At 42.4% G+C, this 23,255-nt stretch overlaps 3 protein-coding genes across 3 annotated transcripts in view; all 3 read left to right on the forward strand.

The window, feature by feature from the left end:
* The window catches only part of LOC311042752 (E3 ubiquitin-protein ligase RNF185-like), a gene marked incomplete at both ends in the record, with an annotated part of 28,130 nt that extends 19,948 nt beyond the window's left edge, over positions 1 to 8,182 (forward strand). The window contains 5 exons of the mRNA XM_084053733.1: positions 4,467 to 4,526; positions 4,669 to 4,820; positions 5,379 to 5,500; positions 7,063 to 7,465; positions 8,016 to 8,182. Coding sequence (XP_083909859.1) covers positions 4,467 to 4,526; positions 4,669 to 4,820; positions 5,379 to 5,500; positions 7,063 to 7,465; positions 8,016 to 8,182 — 904 coding nt within the window. The remainder of the gene's footprint in view (positions 1 to 4,466; positions 4,527 to 4,668; positions 4,821 to 5,378; positions 5,501 to 7,062; positions 7,466 to 8,015) is intronic.
* Positions 1 to 23,255, forward strand: part of fam189a1 (family with sequence similarity 189 member A1) — a gene marked incomplete at its 5' end in the record, with an annotated part of 121,451 nt that overhangs the window by 23,213 nt on the left and 74,983 nt on the right. The window lies entirely within an intron of this gene.
* On the forward strand, positions 11,130 to 12,501 carry LOC311033540 (damage-control phosphatase ARMT1-like; the record flags this gene model as incomplete). Its single annotated transcript, XM_084041102.1, is given in 2 exon segments — positions 11,130 to 11,720; positions 11,722 to 12,501. Coding segments are annotated over 2 exon segments (1,371 nt in total).

Raw genomic sequence — 23,255 nt, forward strand, 5'->3', positions numbered from 1 at the left:
TGTGACATTCTGGCTTCGTCAAGGTGGCTGAAAATCTTCTTATAGAAGCGGAGCTCATCAACTCTGCTATAATCTCTGTAGAACGAGGACAGCCATCAGATTGAACAGGCTAATGGGTGTGCATGACACAGCCCTGCTTCACAATTATCGAATCATCTGAATTTTACCAACTTACATTGTATCCTCTCTCCCATCAACTTCCAATTTTATATTGGTGAATGTATTCTGCTCCTATCACCCTGCTACTGTATATGCCAGTTAAGACCAGTGGCAGAAAAAGTACTCAATGTTTTACTTAAGTGAAAGTATCAATACTGCAATTTAGAAGTACTCTGTTACAAGTAAATGTCCGTAATTCAAAATTGACTTGAGTAAAAGTACAAAAGTATTTGTATCAAAATGTACTTAAAGTACCAAAAGTAAAAGTACAAAAAATGTTTGAAAATAGCAGATCTACAAGCTCACAACGCGTCACGATGCGACGCGTTGTGAGCTTGTAGATCGGCTATTTTCAAATAGCCTAGGTATGAAATAGGGCTAAAGTGGTTAATGTATGTTTTATAATGTAATAATTTATATCTAGAAAGTAACTAGTAACTAAAGTTTTCAAATAATTGTAGTGGAGTAAAAGTACAATATTTGCCTCTGAGATGTAGTGGAGTAGAAGTAAAAGTATTGGAAATTGGATCTCAAGTAAAGTACAAATACCTCAAAATTGTAATTAACACATCGGGTGCCAGCATTTTTTCATAACAACTTACCGTGGGTGCCAGCATTCTCCCCATTGACTGCGCTTTGCTGTTTAAAGTTTCCGCGTGCGTTACAAGCAAATCCACGCAAAAAAAAGCATCGATTCATGTTCTGCCATGAGCCTGGCTACTGCCTGGAACCATAACATTCCCCTCGCGGGTTACAACGGGGGGGGGGGGTCGCGCATGACCGGTTTTCCCCACAGGAAACAGATTCGGAGATATAGGCGTTTCAAAGTAGGAAATAGACAGGAAGCGGATGGGGGAAAAAAAATTGTTTCCGGTGAGCGATCTGGCACTTCCTTCGCAGGATTACAATGGGTGCTCCCAGAGCTGCTCTAGCCCGCCCGCGCGGAGAAAAACGAAATAAACAAAAAGACTGAAATCACGGTTCAGACCGTGTTCGGCACCGAAGCTTCGGAACCGCCACTATGTAAACACACGGTTCAGACCGTGTTTGGCACCCGATGTGTTAAGTACAGTACTTAAGTGAATGTACTTAGTTACTTTCCACTACTGGTTAGGACATACAGTAGGACATGTTATGAGGGATGCTGATCAAACCGGATATCAGACACTGCATCAGAATCGTTGAAAGGTGTTGAAGCATCTCCATCTCAGTCTGTGTGTGTGTGTGTGTGTGTGTGTGTGTGTGTGTGTGTGTGTGTGTGTGTGTGTGTGTGTGTGTGTGTGTGTGTGTGTGTGTGTGTGTGTGTGTGTGTGTGTGTGTGTGTGTGTGTGTGTGTGTGTGTGTGTGTTGTTCCCAGTTCTTAACTTCCCTGGAACTGTATGTTTGCTGTAGCGCCAACAGAAGGTGAAAGATCTGCATGGTAAAAAAAATACTGTCAGGAGTGATTGAGCAACGCCTTGGATTCTATTCGTTGCCCCAACACAGACAAATAATTCCCAGCCGCAGCTGGTGCTGCAGTGTGTGCGTGTGCGTGTGCGTGTGCGTGTGCGTGTGCGTGCGTGTGTGTGTGTGTGTGTGCGTGTGCGTGTGTGTGTGTCACTCACATCTCCAGCATACCCCGTGCATTTCTAGGGACAGGGATGTTTTTAAAAAAAAGGAATTGAGAGAAGAGAGATGGCGAGGAGCAGTGACTGACAGCTCAGGCTTTATCCTAGACACAAGTGGTAAGGCAGCACAGTCCTTCCTTCCTCAGCTTATCGTTGCTGTTGGGCAGAAACCTTGTATCTCCATATTTCAACTTGTTTTTTTTGTTTCTTTTAGTAAATGAATGCCCTACTTCATCATACTACAGTGTCAAACAAAAGTTGCAAAAATAGCTGATCTACAAGCTCATAACACAGCACGATACGGTGCGTTGTAAGCTTCTAGAACTGCAATTTCTTGCTATGTTTTAACCAATGAAAAGTATGAACAAGAGCTTGTGACTAAATAATAACGACATTGGATCCATTGGAACACAGGTTCCTTTTTCCCGGTGTTGGACGAACACGGTTTTCTCTGGACAGCAATGTTGACGGGTATTGTGCTACCTAAACACATTCCTGTTTTGTTTTGTTTTTCTTTCCCTGGACATCAACATGGAAGGAAAGAGAGCCACAACTTGGACCTCCTGTGTGTGTGCATGAGACATCAATGTCCAGCGGCTCAAATCCTCCGCTCGTATTGCTATAAATTATTGACACATCTCCCGCATTCACGTCCTGTTAAGACTGTGAAATGTTTTTCAAATAGAAATCTTTAGAGTAGACATGTTGTGTTCGATGGCGCGTTTGTGTTTGTTGGCGAGAAAGAAAGAGCAAGAGAGTGTGAGGAGAAGTGTTGACAGGACCCCCTTCATTAGCATAAACCCTTCCTTCCTTGTGTCTGTCTCTATCATTCCCCTCTCTCTCTCTCTCTCTCTCTCTCTCTCTCTCTCTAAGTTCAGTTGAGGTTGCCATTTGTGCACAGAATAGTTTTTTCCCCACTGGTGTGGCATTTAGACGGACCACAGGTGTCTTGTGAGCAGCAAGGGAACATTTCCTTTAAACTCAATCTAGATTTAATGCAATGAAACAGAGAGCTGTAGGTCACAGACGTGGCTACTCTTGCCCTTCACAAGGGGGCTGTCAGTCAGTATTTTACCTCCAAGGCTACTTGGTCTCTCCATGTAGAAGAGACGCTCTCTTCCTTCAGCAGGTCTCTGTGATGTCAGACACAGAACAAAGCATTTTCATCAGATGTGGCCCCAACTGGATAGTCCCACATGTCTGCAATGGAAACCATGCTTTTGCTCCCTTTTTTAATGTCATAACCTTATCCAAAGTAAACCAAAAATCGAACAGGAATGGCAGCGCAGCCACCTCAAGTGTCTAGTGACAGCGTGGCCTTCCCGTCCAATGTTAGCTATTTATAGTGGGTTTATATGTGTGCAGCTTGTCTGTGAAGCCACACAAATCACATTGTGCTGTTCAGTGGCGAAGACGCACTATACAGATAAAATCAGGATGGCATCGTCTCTGGACTGACAAACTGGCTGCTTGTGGGCACGGAGACTACTGTGGTGACGCATGACGCTATGATGCCTTTGGCCAAATGGAGAGAGTGATCTTCATAAAAGCTTGACCAAAAGTGCTTCACAAGAACACAGTTCAGTTGGTGTAATTAAGTGATTCACTGGGGGGGGGGGGTGGATCAACTGATCTGATTGGAGTAGGACCAACGAGGTGATTGAGTTGATACAGTAGGTGAGGAATGTAATGAATAACAGTTTGCGCAGTCTCTCAGATGAACTCGTGTTAAAACTTCCATTTCCATTTGTACACTCTCAGAGTTATGGGGGTCCTTGACATTAAAACGTTTGAGAACGCATGCCCTTTTGAGCAGCCGTTTGAACAGACACATGAAAATGGGTGAAATGAGAAATGAGATTATGAGAATGCAGCTGATGAAGATCGAGTAGGATTGAAACGTTGAACAGCAATAAACACGTGGAGCTGAGAACCAGTGTTACAGACTTTTTTACTGTTACTTATTGTTTGTCCAGCACCTGGGTGAGAGACTGGATGTGCCTGTACTATTGTCTTTGTTAAAGTAAGACAAGTCAAACATATAGTAATATCTGGATTCTTTGGATGTTGAATGATGGATACTTGTGGCAGAGTTCTTATCAGCTTGCAGAGCTGATCAGTAAAGACACATTGCAACTAGTCGTCCCTTTCTCAACACTTTCTCGTCACTTTCTCGTCACTTTTTCCTCATTGGCTGGCTTTGGTAAAAGCCCTTGTTTCATCATAGTAAAAAGACAGACATAGTACCTCTATATATGTAGAAATATATGTCTCATCTGTGATTCTTGCTGTTTGGATTACAAGGATAATCTTTTTAGTAATTGACAACATTAACCTTGTTTGACCTCTAAAGTTATGTGAGTGTGAGTGTATGTGTATGTCTGCGCACATGGTCAGGTACAATGTTTACATTTTAAAGCGATATTGAACTTATTGCTTATAATAACGCGCAGGGATGTGATCTTTGCTTGTGTTTGGATCAATAAGAGAAATTACAACAACCCCAGGCCAATATTATGAATGATCATTTAAACGTGCAGCCATGAGTACTGCTTTTCCCCAAACTAATCTATAATGATTTGTGGGATCACTTATAAAGTGTGTGTTTACTGCAGTCATACATCATTACTCAACACTTGCTCAGGTCCGTGTCTGTGTGAATGTGTGCTTGTGTATTTTTCGTATTCGTTTCTCCCTAAGTCGTCCTAATTTTTCCTCACACTTGTTTCCTGTCACCGCGAACTCCTACAGGGAGGAAGGGTGTGGACGAGCATGTGTCTCCTCCGATATACATGAATTTGGCAGCGGCTTCTTTTCAACTGACAACAAGAGTTTCACAGGGATGACATAATGCATGTGGAGGAACATGCTATCTGACCTAGTTCTTCTCCCTTCTGAATAGGTGCTCTGACCAACCTGTAGGAGTCGCTAGTGCAGCAACAGAGATCACCTTCCCCACCCGGCCTCCCGTTGAATACAGCCACTTGTGTTCGTTGGAGCGCCTGGCCAAGCCGGATGCACCGCAGGGGATTCAAACCCCTAGTCCCTGCTGTGGTGGGCAGGAACTTTATCCTGCAATACCTAGACACCTAAACATTAACCATGTTTGAATCCCATAACTCTGCTTTTTTTGGGTGTCTTTTGTGACACCTATGGTAGTTAGTACAGTACATGGTCATTACATAGCTTGGTTATTACACTACATGTCAACACATAACTTAGTAAGTAATTCGTTTTGTCAATCACACCTGGCTAGGTTTGAAACTCAGTTTGTAATGACGAATCCTCAAGGGAAAGGCATACTTCCTAATATAGTGTGTAGAATGCTCTACACGCTATATTAGGGGATGAGCTTCCCTGGGTGCTCAACCCAGCCCATCAACTTCACGGATTGGCCAAGATGTGCGTGATGTCACAATTACAATATAAGGGGGTAGTGCACAGAGTGTTATTCAACTAGGTCATGTTGCAAGCGTATAGCAAAATATAACTTTAGCTTTGAAGCTAGACACATCCAGCATTCTTAACCACATATTTTGAGGAAGCAAGGGGTCAGCGGTATTACTCCATTTACCTCTTGTTTGTCGATCTAAATGGCTAATACCTCTTCAGCCTCTGGCTCTGCGGCCCCTGAGAGCCCAGACCCTAAGTCCAGCACCTCGACTGTAGATGATGGAGACAATCAGGACAGTGCTTTCGAATGTAACATATGCCTGGACACCGCTAAGGATGCAGTGATCAGCCTATGTCAGGGGTGTCAAACTCATTTTGGTGTCCGGGCAAGATTGGTCAAATGGTGACTTGAGGTGGGCAGGAACCAGTTGCGGATGCACATGCGCGCTCACACGCATTCAGTTATACAGCATTGTTTTTCAATCTGTTGTCTTGTCTCAGAAAACAAACAATGCAATTTGTAACAACAATAATAATAATAATAAGGGTAATAATAATAATAATAATAATTACCCTTATTACTCTCCGCCAGGAGAGTATTGTTATCACTGCGTTTTCACTTTCTAAACATGACACACCGATTGGTCAAGCCTCACGTGACACGTGAAATACTGTGATCTGATTGGCTAGTGACGCCACCGGGCCTATATATACATGGCATCACTCTGACAGTGTCTCCGCCACTGTCAGAGTGAGGTAAACTAGCTCACTCCCAGACCTTCGAACCGGAAGTAGTCAAGTAGTCGCGGTCCAATTGTTCCTATCTGTCTTATTGGACAGATAGGACAGATAGGACACTTATATAGACAGGAGGGATATGACACTTTGAAGTTTGAAGTTAAACAATACCTGGTAATGTGTGTGGGTGGTTAAATAATTACATTTATAGAACAGTGGTGTAAAGTAACTAATTACATTTACTCAAGTACTGTACCTAAGTACAGATTTGATGTAGTTTTACTTTACTAGAGTATTTCCAATTTCCAGAACTTTCTACTCCACTACATCTCAGTCACTGCTATCTACAGTATATCACTTTAAAAAATGTTTTATGAAGATTAGCTACTTTAATTATTTACATTTACAAAAATAGCAGATCTACAAGCTCATAGTGCCGCACTATGAGCTTGTATATCTGCTATTTTTGAATAGCCAAATAAATCCTAAAATGACACAGATGCTTTCCCAGATTGAATTTAAATACGCTCTGAGTTCAATTAATACTGATGAGGATTTCACTGGGCAAGCTCCTGAGAAATAAAAGAAGCAGCTTTGATACATTTAAACTACCTAGGCTATTACCATTATTATATTTTCAAAAATATCAAATTTACATGGTGTAGCCAGCGTGTGTGTGTGTGTGTGTGTGTGTGTGTGTGTGTGTGTGTGTGTGTGTGTGTGTGTGTGTGTGTGTGTGTGTGTGTGTGTGTGTGTGTGTGTGTGTGTGTGTGTGTGTGTGTGTGTGTGTGTGTGTGTGTGTGTGTGTGTGTGTGAGTGAGTGAGTGTGTGTGAGAGAGTGTACATGTCCGTGCTGTGCTGACTCCTGTGTGAGGATCAAAGAGTAGCCTATAGCCATTACTACTCGACTAGTAGTTGAATAGACTCTTAACGAGCCAATCAGCCACAACATTCCACAGCTGGGGAGACAATGGCAGGGCCATCAGAGGTACTCAGCCAATTAGCAGCGTGTGGGGGAGAGCTGCTTGGCCGCGCACAGCAAGTGAGTGCAAAATGCGACTCTGTCTGTTAGATGTAGTATCAATTTACTATTTTTAAAAGTATTTCCTGGGCCGCCACGGACCTTTCCGTGGGCCGCAAAACGCCCGCGGGCCGCGAGTTTGACACCGCTGGCCTATGTGGACACCTTTACTGCTGGCCTTGCATTCATCAGTGGTTGGAGACTAGACCATACAGACAGTTGTGTCCAGTGTGCAAAGCCGGCATCAGTAGAGACAAAGTTATACCTTTATATGGACGGGGAGGTAAAGGCCAGCAGGACCCAAGAGACAGAACCCCTCCACGACCGCAAGGACCGAGGCCTGAGCCAGAAAATCGAGGAGGAATTCCAGTCTTTGGCTTTGGACATGGTGTATTCCAAATGTCATTTGGACACATTTGGACACCGGTCTTTCCATCTCCTAATGTGACATACGTCAACATACGTAATGGAAGACCCCCGGCTGTCCCTGGGACACCTCAACACATGAAGATTGAACCGTTTCTGTCTCGCCTTACCCTGTGTGCTGGTTTGTGTGTTTTGGTATGCCTTTTATATTTAACCTAACTGTGCTATTCCGGTGGAGCCAGGTAGAGTGAAAGGGATACGAAGCTCAGACCAATTGCATTATCTACAATGTTAAAGGCCAATACAAATTCAGAAAATCTCCCCGTTTGGAAAGGCTTCCTGAACTTTAGTTCGGCGAGTCAGGACATCTGGAGGTGCACAGGTTCCGAGGATACGTTCTGGGACCGCCTTTCCGAAGCTCGGAATGACGTCAATTTGTAGTTATATCACCTCCCTTTCCAAAGAAAGGAATATGTATTGCGCTCTACTGATTGCTGCCACAGTCAGTAGAGAGGGACTCAGATAATCACTTCCACCCTTAGGGGCCGTAAAAAAATCTACAAATGTCACTTTTGCAGAAATGTGATTTCTTTCCACCATGTTAGGTACAAATATTCTCGTGAGTCACGTGACAATGACCACCAAACAGGATTTTTGATACTCCATACCGTTTGCCTGTAATTGCCTTCATAAAATTGTGGGCATGATCTTTTTTGTTGTAATAACGCAAGATCCAGTACCTCCAAAAGGGATTTCACTTATGGTCACCACAAAACACGAACACACTGGCAGAGATATGCGCTTTGAGGAACTTGTTGCTTTATTTGACGATGTTGGATTCGACCTGGGCCAGCTGCGGCAAGGACTGAGCCTTGATATATGCCTTATGTGCAGGTGAGCTACAGGGGTGCCCAGAACCTTGTATCTTCTCTCTATTATAAATATCTTGTGATTTATAATATATACTGTATATATAGTATGTGTAAACTTTCCTTTGATGTGTCACCACCTATCTTTTTCGTGCTTTTCTTTTTTTTTCTTTTGTTGATTTTGTCTTTGTTGGATGTGTTGGTATTTTATAATATTTTATAAACAGATGGAAAAACAAGATGGAGTCCAATAACAGTGTGGCTTCATGGGGATCTCAGACTTCATCTGGCCGTCTGTCACCTATGATGTATCTATGATGTTCGACTCCATTTTCAGGCTGATCAGACTGCCATTGAGTACAAATATTGTGCTCCGCCGTAGTTGCAGCTTCTGCTGTTTCTGTCAAGTGAGCCTTTTGTTCTCTTTGTGTACTGTATGTATTAATGAACGCAACCATGAAAAGCAGTATTAGGGCGACACATTGATTTGCACGTGGTTTCCTCTCACAAGGCTTGATTTGCACGTGGTTTCCTCTCACAAGGCTCCATTACATTACATTACAGTCATTTAGCAGACGCTTTTATCCAAAGCATGAATACACTTTACTCCACGGTGGTGCTGTTGTGTGACACGTTTCACTGGACGGTACATCTGAAAGAATGACCAACAAGAACGGAACATGCTAGTGCTGTAGTTTGTAGTAGCACATTTTACCAGCTGTGCTAGTAGATAGCAGTAATGCCCTTCAAAAATGTATGCATGATTAGTAGTTTTGTTATTGTACGGCATAGATATTCAACTGGCGGCCCGCGGGCCACGTGCGGCCCGCGAGGAGCTTCCTTGTGGCCCCTGGCCATATTCCAAAAAAAAAAAAAAAAAAAAAAAACTTTTTTTTTTTTTTTTTTTTTTTTTAATTTTCATAATTATTATTTATTTTAACTTTGATTTATGTTATCAAAGTTAAAACAGTACAAATTATTTATCCTTCATTAGTTCTTGAAAGGCCATCTTTCATTGGAACTTAACTTAGAACCTTAAATAGAACCGAATTAGACCGAATTAGACCCGAAAAAAGGTTGATTTATATTGGTCAAATAGAACCGAATTAGACCCGAATTAGACCGAATTAGACCCGAATTAGACCCGGAAAATTTCGCGCGCGTGCGCTTCGCGCACGCGCGCAAATTGTGTGGCCCCCAACTCCAAATTATTTTACAGTTGTGGCCCCCTGCCTAATCTAGTTGAATACCCCTGTTGTACGGGGACCCACTTTGCTCAGTAGAAACCAAAACCTCTTTTAATAAGAAGTAACATCCTAGTACGAATGTCTTGGATACATCATGGATTTACAATAAACATTGAACTTGATTAGCTAGTGTCATCAACACCCTTCTTTTTGTCTCACACACAATAGTACGTTTTTTCTTATATAAACTAATTAGCGCTCCTCTGTGAACATTGAATCTAGGCCTGTTGTGTATTAGGGAGTCAGTGCTGCTGTGTCTGAGCATGCATGTTCATTAGGGTGATACATGACTTTCTCTGCTGTTGTTCTACACCGTAATGAAAGGGCTGGGGAACCTTCACTTGATGTAACATACAATCATTATTAAAGACTAGAAAATGTGCTCCTCGGAGCACAGGTCTCCGCCAGCGGACCCGTGCTATTATTAACCAAAGGAAATCACTTACCCTATCTTTAACCATAGTTGTCTAGAAATGTTCTAATTCTTACTAAAAATAGAACATGTTACTATAACATGTTTCTTAGCTTGGGCCTTCTGCTGTCGGCGTTGCGCCTTTGCTTCTTCATCAGGTTTCAGACGATGATTTGCTGCTTCTTCAGTTCGCGTAATGGGAGTTAGTTGCATTGTGTGATCTCAGTTTGTACTGGAAAGTACTGTTCCTGATTGATCCTGTCTAAGCTATTTATATTACATATTGTGATGTCACGTGAAACTTGACCAATGTTAGGTGTTCTCAGACGGACACACACGCACGGTCGGGTAATTTGTACTGGAAAGTACTGTTCCTGATTGATCCTGTCTTACCTATTTATATATTGTGATGTCACGTGAAGCTTGACCAATGTTGGGTGTTCTCAGACGGACACATACAGAGACGGACGGAGAGGAAAAGATACAGTACTCTCCATTAATCCTGTCAATATTACATATTGTCACGTGTCACTTGACCAATGTTAGCTTGGCTGATGGATAGGTGTGTCACTTCAAAAAATATAAATTATTTTTTTAAGTGACACACCTATTTATAGGGTCGATATTTCATCATGCGTCTCGCTAGCCAATCAAAGCACACCCTTTCAACATATTGTCACGTGTCACGTGAAGCTTGACCAATGTTAGCTTGGTGGACACACGGAAGGACGAGAACGAAAATACTGTATAGTCTCCTGGCGGAGACAAAAAACGTAGATGACTTTCAACCTAAATCCCATTGTTTTGTGCTTGGTCTATTATATAAAGTGAGGTTGTCTGTCTGTGTATCTGCCTGTATGTATGGAGTATGCCTATATATGGACATACCTGACATCACAGCTGTACTATACGGCACAACAGAATCTTGCGGCACAATACCCCGGGCAATGCTGGAGTGGACACAGATATAAATAGACATGCACACTGCTGATGTTATGAAGTTGATAACATAGTACTGATGTCATAGACTGGCCTCTAAATACTTTGTATCTATATTGCCCCTGCAGTGCAGGCAGCAGGTAAGAAAGATACCGAAATAGTTAAACACACAGTGCTGATATCATAAATAGGCTTTCCTCCATGTGCTCTGACAATAGGTACTGACAATTTAGTCAGCTTGTCTATTTCATAAAATTGATTAACGTGGACATTTTATGCCTCGTCTCAAAACGTATTTTGTATTTTGTTAAGGTCCTTACAACGTTTTCTCTGCATGTTCTGAGCCTTATTCAGCTGCAATGACAAATGGCCTGTGAAATGATGGCAGCAAATCAATCTGATTCTGTTCAGGGACCTCCTCCTTCCCTGTCTGCTAAAGTGGTTGGGTCATTTGCTTATTTGACTGTGAGGGACAGATTGCCTACCATCTTGACAGAAGTTATAGACACCATCCATCGCAACAAAAACAGTTTTTTTGAAGAGTATGGAGAGGAGGGTGTCCAGGCGAAGAAGGCGACGATTGCTCTGCTGTCTGAGCTAAGGAATGAAATGCAAACAGACAAGACAGTCCTTGCCTTGTCGGATGGTCTGAAAGATACAGACTCATGGAACCTTTACTTGCAGAGACAACATATTTCACAAGGGGAACCGGACTCTGTCAGCTGGTTTAAATCTCCATGGCTCTACGTGGAGTGCTATATGTACCGCAGAATACAGGAGGCCCTTTGGCTCAATCCCCCCATCAGTGACTTTGATGTGTTCAGTGAGGGAAAGACTAAGAGTTTCTTTGAGTCTCAGCAGGCGGTGATTACCCTGTGTACATATCTGCAAGGCCTCTACAATAACATGGAAGAACTCTCAGAGACACAGCTGATGGAGCAGTTCTATAAACTGTTACAGGTGTCTCTGTGGGGATTGGGGAAACAAGTGTGACCTGTCTATCTCTGCCGGGGAAGAGAACTCTCAGACGGCCAGTCCCATTGATTCCCTTTCTAACCTCCAACCCTTCATCCTGCTGGATGACTCCAACAAGGTATGGTTGGCACTTATTTCTGCCAAGAAGCCAGGAGAGTCCAGCACATCTACCCCAGGCAGAGTGGACATTGTCTTAGACAACGCTGGGTTTGAGCTGGTCACTGACCTGGTCCTAGCCGACTTCCTGCTCTGTGCCGGTCTCGCCCGCGAGGTCCACTTTCATGGCAAATCCATCCCCTGGTTTGTCTCAGATGTCACCGCCTACGATTTCCAGTGGACCGTCCGGCAGACCATGGCAGCCAATCACGAATGGATGTCCAAAAGTGGTGTCCAATGGCAGAGCTACATACAGGAGGGTGTCTGGACCTATCATGACCATCCCTTCTGGACGCAGCCCCACGAGTTCTGCGACATGGCAGCCGACGCGCCTGACCTGTATGCCACACTGCAGAGGGCAGACCTGGTACTTTTCAAAGGAGACCTCAACTACAGGAAACTGACGGGGGACCATGACTGGGACCACGTGGTGGCTTTTGAGACGGCGCTACAGGGTTTCGGGCCTGCCCCACTGTGCAGCCTGAGGACTTTGAAGGCCAACATACAGGTTGGTCTGCAGCCAGGTCAAGAGGAGAAGCTGAGCTCCCAAGATCCAGACTGGATGACCAGCGGCAAGTATGGAGTGATTCAGTTCTACAGCCCACACACAGAACAATAAGAATGGTCATGGGAAGTAATTGGAGAATCAGGCATTGAACAATAAAGTAACACTGAGCACTATGTGACAGAGCAGCTGTAAGCCACATGATGCAATGGCTATAGAGACAAGGTTTTTGCTTTGTCAGGCCTAGAAATGTGACATGTTAAGGCAGTGCCAGACAGATTCACTAATGATTTTGCCATCATAAATCTCACTTAGAATCTCATCACTTTGAGACCGGCAGGACCTGAACATTGGTAACAATGTTGCAAATGAAAAATGCGTTGACTCTTTTGCCTGTAGGCAGACAATATTTGTCAGTTTTTTTGTTTTTGTGGGGGGTGGGACAGCAGTGGCTCAGATGGTAGAGTGGGCACTTGGGAATTGATAGGTTCTGGGTTTCCTCTGCTATCGGCGTATGGATGTGTGTGTGTGTGTGTGTGTGTGTGTGTGTGTGTGTGTGTGTGTGTGTGTGTGTGTGTGTGTGTGTGTGTGTGTGTGTGTGTGTGTGAATGGGTGAATCTAATGCACATTGTAAAGTGCTTTGGATATTCAATTGCTGCTTGCAGCTATAATTTGGTATATTCTCCACTTGTTGTTCCCAGTTTCTCTGTAATCTTTGTGGATGTTTGGGAAGATTGCCACTGCAAATTACAAATTAAACTGATCAATTTGTGGACAGGAATGGTCACAGGCGACAGGTCAGAGGAATTATAAACTCTTGAAATCATTGAGCTATATTACATACAGTACATTATATAGTGTGTGTGGTGTATGCTGTTTGTGTCTCTTTTAAAAATAGAGTATTTCATAATTGAGGACATGAGTTGAAAGATCACCACTTATGGTTTGGAATTCCCCATGTTAGAAAAAAACGAAACAAAAAACATCTATAGCACAAGAGCCGATCGCAATCATATCTTAAACTTAAAAGTACCATATACCACAACCAATGCATGTTATTGTCTGATCACAGCTTCCTCCATGTGTTCTTCATAAAAAAAGATCTCATTAGAAAAATTCTCAATTTTATTTGAACTCCATCTTTTACTCCCAGAGTTAATTTAACACTGTGGATTTCACTGTGTATCCTCCACGTGAGCCTTGTTTCTTGGCCAGCAGTGGGTCAGTGGAGTCACGTTGAAAGGCAATGTGAATGAGAAAACACCATGTCAACACCATGGCTCTTGTTGCTAGCTTGGTTTGACAACCTTTGTCTTTAATGTGATAATTGAACACAGTGATCTGCACAATGTGCACATACAAGCCACACAATTACTGTAGGCCTACTGTGATGAAGAGCCAGATGTTTCTGCCTTATCTCTCTTGGAACCAACACCAATGCGTTTGGTGTTTCACAGTTGCACAATGCATAAAAAGGAACATATCATCACTGTCGGGTGGAAACCTTCCTTGTATGTCCAAAACAATTACTTTTCAGAAAATCGAAAATAGGACCTGTGTTCCAATGGATCCAATATAGTAATTTAGTCCAAAGCTCTATACTTTTCATTTATAAAACCCACAGACACACTTAACTACTTTCACTTTTACTTAAATAGTTTTTCAAAAATAGCAGATTTTGTGTGACACTGTAGCATGACGAAGTAGAGCTTTAATTTACAAAAAAAACAACTGCATCAAAAGTTGAAATATGGAGATACAGCGTTTCTGGCTGCCTGACAGCAACGATATCCTTCAACAGGCATTATGGAAATCTGCATGTGGTATTACTGTTGTGTGCTAAGTTGACATGGAGGCTTGTGAAGGAATGAATCACACTGATAGAAATAGCCATGTCTTCGTGTCTATAAATGGCTGCGTAAATGATCAACCTGCTCTCACCACGAAACAGGCTCTATGCCCAGGTGCAGCGCGTTCTTAGAACTAATCGATTTGAAACCTCAGGAAAATAGCTTCTGATACCTGGGAAATGCAGATTTGACTCGCCTTATGTGACCTCACCGGTCACATCAACTGATACTAGGTGTGAGTGATGGATATGAATTGTCCACACAAAGCCCACAACCTAGAACCATCTCTGTCATCAACAGTGTATTCAACCCCAGCACTTGACTCCAAGTAAACTCCTGGTCAAATATGTACTTGATTTAAAGTACTAGTGTTCTTGCTTTTTAAAATGCTGTATTGAAATGTAGACATTTTCAACAACAAAAAAAATGATTTTCCAGAAAAAAAGGGGGGGAAAGTGAGCTTCTAGATCTGGTACTTTCTGGTATCTGGTATTTATCTATATTTGAAATAGAAATAAAGTGGTTAATTCATAATTCATAATGTAGGCCAACCTTTTCCCTTCCTAGAAATGTAGTGGGGTCAAAAGTACAATATTTGTCTTTTAAATGTGAAAAATACAAATATTGAAGTACAGTACAGATACTCAAAACATGTAGTAAATGTACTTTGTTACTGTCCAACGCCGGTTATGCGACTGAAACACACCAGAAACAAACACTTAAGAACACTACTCCTCTGGAAAATAGGCTGTGAAATTGCGTGAAATTCCAGTCCAGATGAACTCGATCGCATACACTGATATTTGCCGCAGTGGGATGACTATGAACCCACAACGTACATTCTCTTTCATAAAGAGACAGAACTGTGACTCAAACACACAGTTCCACGTCCACACACACATACACACACACACACACACACACACACACACACACACACACACACACACACACACACACACACACACACACACACACACACACACACACATATGATGTTTTCAACTTTTAAATATGTCAGACTCGGTTCCATTACAGTACATTCGCTACAGTCAAATTATATCCCTTGGATAAGATGGTGCTGATTTGAAGCACCAGCACCAATGAGCTGTATAAATAGATTTAAGGAGAAAAGAGAGAAGAGGGGAATAGGAGAGAGAAAATGCTGATAAGGAAACAAAACAAAGGAAATAAAAGGTAAAGAAAACTAGGAGAAGAAAAGAAAATAATACAAAGGAGACAAAAAGGAGGGTAGAGAAGAGAAGTGATGAGGTGCTTGTAAATGCTTTATGGCTCAGCTGCCTGTCTCTTCCTGTCTCTTTTATTCACCTTTAATGCCTACAATATGCTGCGTCGTACGATGGTGTCACACCGTGTCGCATCTGCGGCGTGTTGTTGTATTTTTGGTGCACGACACCATCGTACCACAAAGTATAAATCAGGTCAACCGCAGGCCACCATGTCTGGCTGACATGTATTTGAGAACACAGTCTGCTCTTTTAGCACAGCAAGAGTCAAAGTTGCATTGTGCAATATTTTCTATTGTCACAAAACCTGAAAAATATCTGTGATGGGAACTACTATTATATGAGCGCACACCGGCTCTCCAAGTTTTATTTTATAATTTGTTATCTCCATTCCAAAGTATGTTGTCAAAGTCCAGCCTGAGATAACAGATAACCGGTAAGTCTTTTGGGTGCATATTGGCCTGAACTGACTGGTTTTGCCACGTAACGGCATAATTGCCCTTGTTTAACATTAATAGCCATGTTTATATAAGGCTTTAATCAAAAATATATTAAAAACATGTTATTGCATTTTTCTTTTATAAAGAAACACATAGCAAGAGCATGACATGGTTGTGTAATTCGTTGGACGGGCACAAAATGGTCAGAGAAGAGTGGAGGAATAGATTGGATTTCTTCTTCACCTGTAGGGCTGCCCATGCGATTGCCTTGCAGCGTAACCACCACATCTGTGCTCACAGGGACCAGATTTTATTTATCTAAATTTAGAGTAGTCAATTATTTGTATCCCTTTTTTTCCCCACTGTAGTCATTATGCCAATTAATTTCTCCCACTGCTTACCACTGCTGTTGTACCCTACTGGCTCAACTGCCGGTGAGGAGCCTCCACTGGTAGGACCTTCCTACTCCTCCCGCTCAACACTCCCTGCTGACAGGCACCGCCCGAGTAACGTACAGTGACAAATATCACCCTCCCCACCCGGCTTGCCTCCTCTGAACACGGGCCAATTGTGTTCGTATAGACGCTTGAAAAGGCCGTATGCACAGGGACCTGATGAACTGATTATTAACTTTCAACCTGGTGTCCCTATTTTGGCCACGTTATTAAAGTCAAAAATGTTCAAAACATAAAAAAAAATAAAAAAATCTGATTCTCAAGCTCACAACGCATTGCAATTTGCACGATGTGTCGTGTGGATAGGGGCTGAAGTGATGAAAAGCCAAGTCACGGTGGCAAATCCCACGGCTTTAATCAGGTTTACACAAACCACCGGATGCCAGCTGTATCGGCTCAGTGCAGTCATCGCTATTTACATGCATTTACTCTGTTGTGGGAATATGCTGCATAGAAATTGCGACGCGTACACATCTGAAATGCATCAGTCCTCCTTGAAGTGTCACACTTGTGTATTTAATTTAGTCTGTGACTGGTGACACCCAGAATAAGATAAATACTATGAGCTTGAGATGAGGCATTGAGGACTCATCTCAGTGTTGGAGAAAGATCTATCATCTGCTCTACGTGTGTGTGCGTGTGTGTGCCTGCGTCTGCGTGCGTGCGTGCGCGCGCGTGCGTGCGTGTGTGTGTGTGTGTGTGTGTGTGTGTGCGCATTTGTGTGAGTGTGAGATAGAAATTAGAGAGGAGTAATAAAATGTGATGCATGGTTCTAATCATTGGCTGATGTCTTTGCCAGTGATAATTGCCTCTTGACTTGAAGGCGTTGCTCAACCACTTCCCTGCCAATGACAGTGTGGTGTTTTTCTTAGTAGTTTTCTTGTAATGACTTGCACAGTTTGTGGCCGAGGCCGCTGTGAATAGACTGCAGCTTTCTCACCACACCGACAATCAGAACGAGGGCCCCAGTGGTGGGACCGTCCTGTCCAAAGTCCTGAGTGCTAATTTAACTCTGGGAGTCTAGAATTAAACACTTAAGTCTGATTTATACTTAATCAGACAACGGTGTCAAACTAACATTCAAGGCACTGGGGGAAATGGGGGTGGCAGACACAGAGGCTGTGACATACGTGTTTACATGGCGAAAATAGCAGATGTACAAGCTCACAAAACGTCCCATTGGACGTGTTGGGAGCTTGTAGATCAGCTTTATCATAAAGAAAGAAATATTTGAAGATTTTCGCCTGTGACCAAAATAGGGACGCCAAGTTAAAAACTGTGTTCACTTTTCTGAATATTCAGCTCAGTTCCTTTTAGAATTATACTGGCCATTGATTTGCAATGAGACGGAAGCATGCAATTAGAGCAATGGTTCGAGGAACATTTTCATGTCAAGGACCCCCAAATTGATATGAATTTGACAGCACACCTCATTTAAAAAAGAAAAACCTTTTGCTAGGGGCCCCATAAGAGAAGATTCATGGCAAAGAAATGCAAATTCCACATTTTTTCAAACTGTTTCAAAAACAGCCGATCCAAAAATAGATCGGCTATTTTCGAATAGCCAAATTATAAAATTGGGTTAAAGTGGTTAAACTGTTCCTCATTTGGCTGGGGATCCCCTGGATATCCCTCAAATACTCCTGGGGATCCCCGGACCATCTTTGAGAACCACTTGATTAGAGGGCTGATATTAAAATGAGATTGAGCTAGAATTAACACAATGTAATAACATACAGTCTATATTAAAAACAATGCAATATACTGTACCATAGCATGAATTAGATATGGGGCAATTTGATGATGGAGTTATTCTGGAAGTGCCAGACTGATGTATTGTAGACTTGAGCACATGTCTTGCTCTCTCTCTCTCTCTCTCTCTCTCTCTCTCTCTCTCTCTCTCTCTCTCTCTCTCTCTCTCTCTCTCTCTCTCTCTCTCTCTCTCTCTCTCTCTCTCTCTCTCTCTCTCTCTCTCTCTCTCTCTCTCTCTCTCTCTCTCTCTCTCTCTCTCTCTCTCTCTCTCTCTCTCTCTCTCTCTCTCTCTCTCTCTCTCTCTCTCTCTCTCTCTCTCTCTCTCTCTCTAAATGCTGTGCCGGCTGGCTGGATCATCCTATCAGCATTGAACCAAAAGCCTGGTTCAGTTGCTGGTGTCATGGTGGCCAACTGGCCATGCATCCACAGTAGATGTCTGGCTCGCTTAAAGTTCCTCTATTACAACCACTGATGCTTGACAGAAGCTCAAGCACTAAGTTTCAATAAATCAATACTTGCTCTCTCTGACAGACTTTCATATAATGTATACGCGTACACACACACACACACACACACACACACACACACACACACACACACACACACACACACACACACACACACACACACACACACACACACACACACGCGCGCTGACAACTCAACCTCCACAAAGTTAACTTCCAGCATCAAATAAATCAGTGCTCATTGTTCCCGTCCTAGATTCTTGTCTATGGCCAGCAGACCAATCTTTGCAGACCAATCAGTGTTCAGTCGACTGTGTCCCTAATCACTGTCATTGGCACTGAGCTACAGAGAGCAGGGGCTCAAATCTCCAGCACAGAAATGTAGGCTACTGTACCAGAAGATAAGAGCACAAAACACATTTTTGTGCAGTGATTAGTATGCCAAACCTTTGATTTGGCTGATGACAGCCAAATGGAGACAGATGGATGATTTACCCACTTAAATAGGTTATTTCATGCTGTTTTGAAAATGATTTTTTTATTTGTTATGGTCCTTCAAATAATAATAATAATAATAATACACTTTATTTGTATAGCACCTTTCGTGACATGAAATGCAGGGCAAAGTGCTTTACAGAGCAAGAATACAAATACAAACAGTGAGGACTTAAAAATCAACCAATGAATCAGCTAAAAGCAAGAGTGAAGAAATAGGTCTTGAGCTGTGCTTTAAAGCTATCGACAGAGGCTGAAATGTGTTTCAAAAGGTTGCAGCCTAAAACAACCACGTTTCTGTCTGTCTTCTGAAGGTTTTTCTGCTGCAATAAATGACCTGTTCTGGTGCTGTTGAGGGAATTTTCAGTCTTTTAGTCTTTTTCTTTTTAAAGGTTTTTGCCACACTGCAGGAATATCTTTGCCCAAACACATCTATCCCCACAATGTGCCTGACTTAACTGTTTCTGTGGCAAGAGGATCGCTGACGTTATGGAGCCTTTGCCACAAAACAAACCTCACGTCAACCAGTGGTGTAAAGTAACTAAGTGCATTTACTCAAGTACTGTACTTAAGTACAGTTTTGAGGTACTTTTACTTTACTGGAGTATTTCCAATTGTCTATACTTTTACTTCTACTCCACTACATCTCTGAGGCAAATATTTTACTTTTACTCCACTACAATTATTTGAAAACTCTAGTTACTAGTTACTTTGCAGATATAAATTATTACATTATAAAATATACATTAACCACATATTTTATAACTAAGCTATTTGAAAATAGGGCTCAGATCTGGTCTAGAGCCCACCTACTATATCCGGTCATTTACATACAGATCGTTTCTGTATCCGCTCTAGACCGGATCAGCGTCTTTCGCCGGTTGGTTGCTTTCTTAGTTTCATCATTAAATATAAAATATAACTGCGTCACAGTGGTGCTCGTCACAACTACGCTGGTGTAAATAAGAAATGTGATGTGTGTGAATTTTGTGTGAATTTTAGAGTTGGTGGTTCACTGAGAGTTCGCACAGTTAGTGTTTCAGCAGCATACGGCATCACACACACACACACACACACACACACACACATACACACTGGTCCATCTGGGTTACATGGGCTGCAGGGATGTAGGGACGTAGCCTGAGCCAAAAGATCTCTGTGAATGAACGCAGTGATGGACAACGTATATACTCAAGTGAATGCTCAAGTATTCAAAAGTACAAATTATGAAGTGCATTTTCTTTGTTATATCAATGCATTGCTATGTTGAAATTTACAGCAAAAACATGTAGATATGGTTTTAAAAAAGCTTCTAAAATAGTGAAAATTGCAGATTTACATGCTCTCAATGCGTAGCACCCCAACGCTTTGTGAGCTTGTAGATCTGCTATTTTCACTATATTTAAAATAGGGCTTAAGCGGGTTAAAAGTACAATATTTCTATTTGAAATGTAGCAGACTGAAAGTCATGTGCTTGCAAAAAGAAATAAATATATAAATAAAAGTACAGTACTCAAGTAAATGTACTTAGTTACTGTCCCCCACGTGTGTGAACGGGCGGGGATGACAAGCAGGGAACAAGAAGAGACAGAATGGAGAATGAAACGCTATAGCCGTCCCCCCAGGCAACCACGGGCGACCTGCTGTTGTTCCCCTTGTTTCCATGGCAACAGCGGCGGCCAGGTGCTGCCGCTAGAGCTGAGCTTCCAAATGGGAAGTGATGGGTTGGGGGAGGGGTTAGGGAGAAGGAAAGGAAAGGAAAGGAAGGGACCAAGCAGGAAGGAAAGGAAAGGAAAGGGAGGGCTTGACCCATTGAGACCTGAAGCTGATTCTACATGTCTCCTAAATCTCAACGGTATTCTGAAAAACGTATGTTTCTATATCAGTGGTCCTCAATATTTTTCATGTCAAGGACCCTCAAAATGATATGTATTTGGCCGCCGACCCCCATCAAAATATCTTGTTTCAGGGACCCCCAGAAGCAAAGATTTGAGTTAAAAATGTTCGCTTTAAAAATATATATATTCAAAGATTTGCACACATATTCACGATTTTTCAAAAATAGCAGATCTACAAGCTCGTAGCGCGGCACTCGGTGCCGCGCTACGAGCTTGTATATCTGCTATTTTTGAATAGCCCAAAGTGTAAAATAATGCTTCTTAGCTCAAATCTAAAAATGACACAGTTCCAGGTCTTAATGGGTTAAAGGAGGATGGTTATTGTTGACTAGGAGAACCTATTAGGAGGGATATGAATGGCTGATGAGAGTTACTTATTTATGACACTGTTTCTCAGCGTACGGTCCGGGAACCACCAAGGGGTCCAAGTGGATCCTTATAGGTCTGGAAGTCAGAGAGTGAACAAAGCATTTGTACACTCTCTGAGTTAAATTAACACTGAGGAATGGGCTCCCAGAGAAGAACTGAAGCTATCAAATGGGGTTCAAATGGGGGGAGGTTGAGAGACACTGAACTAAACTATATTGTCACCCCCAATCTACAGTACACTGTTAAATCCTCAGTGTTATTTGAACTCAGAGAGTGTACGATGTCCTTTTATACACCCTTGGAGTTACAGACCCGCAAGGGTACATTTGGACCCCCATGGTCGACCCCGAACCTGACGTTGAGAACCAATGCGTTATGATGTATGTTTGTCTGTGGGGTGCATTAGAATGTACACTGATGATACCACAATGCTCTTCTTAATGCAGTATTAATGCAGACCAATGCACACACACACACACACACACACACACACACACACACACACACACACACACACACACACACACACACTCACACACACAGATCTTCGCGAGCCATTCTCCAGACTTACGGCCGGGGAAGTGAAGGTGACTTGAAGGTCAGAGCAGAATTGGTCACGCAACCATCACTAACTACTGCTCCCCCGATACCGCAGCTCTCCATCACTGCGCCGGACACGCACGCACGCACGCACATACATGTACATACCGTCGCTGTCGGGTGGAAACCTTGTATGTCCAAAACTGTTACTTTTCAGGAAATGGAAAATAATTATCTGTGTTCCAATGGCTCCAATGTAGTTATTATTTAGTCACAACCTCTTGTTAATTAAATATTTTAGGAAAATTGCAGATCAACGTGTAGATTAGCTATATTTTCACTACTTTCGGGTGACACTGTTGTACAACAAAGTAGGGCATTCATTTAAGGAAAAACTAAAACATCTGAAATATGGAGATACCAGGTTTCTGTCTGACAGCGACTGTACTGCATTTCCATACAGCCTTCTTCTCTCTCCCTCTTTTCCTCTCCATTCTCCTATTAGACAGGCTATGGAACTATGAATTGTGATGCTGGAGGTAGGATAAAACACACTACAAAATCCATAGTGTCAATTTAACCTTATGGGTCCATCTTTTACGTAAGACAATATTCTGAAAGCCTGTTCATGGATGTCACCAAGGACACCTTGATGACATCATTGATCACTGTGTGTTTAGCACTAAAAGCTGATGACCATTTTGTGTGCCCCTCATGGAGAAAGAGGTAATGGCCTCTGTCCAGCTGACCGTGCACCATGTAGAGTACAGTACAGTAAAGTACAGTAAGTAGCAGCCGTCAATTCAAACCTCAACCCCTTTTAACCCATTAAGACCTGAGGCCGATTCTACAAAATGTCTTCAAAATCCTAACAGTTTTTTTTTAAAGCCATATGTTGCTATATCAGCGGTGCTCAAACTTTTTCATGTCAAGGACCCCCAAAATGATTTATGTATTTGGCCGCGGACCGCCATCTCAAAATATTTTGTTCTAGGGACCCCCAGAAGCAAAGATTTGAGTTACAAATGTTCGCTTGTACTGTATATCTGCTATTTTTGAATAGCCAACGAAATCTAAAATGACACAGATGCGTTCCCGGTATTAATGGGTTAAAATAGAATGCCCTTTTAGCCTGTCCATTTAATCAGCAGCCCTCCATTTCATTACAGGCCAGAGTGCTGAGTTTCCCTGACACACCAGTATTGTGAGCTGTGCACACTGGCGGCTCAGCTCGTCTCTGCTGATTTACACATAAAGGCACTTAAGAGGTTTGAAACACCTTCAATGAGACTTAGTGCAGCAAGTATCTGATCAATGCATCTGTGTCGTTTTAGATTGTAGCTATAGCCATTATT

Source organism: Gymnoscopelus microlampas (assembly GCF_963454915.1).
Source record: "Gymnoscopelus microlampas genome assembly, chromosome: 1".
Classification (NCBI taxonomy): Eukaryota; Metazoa; Chordata; class Actinopteri; order Myctophiformes; family Myctophidae; genus Gymnoscopelus; species Gymnoscopelus microlampas.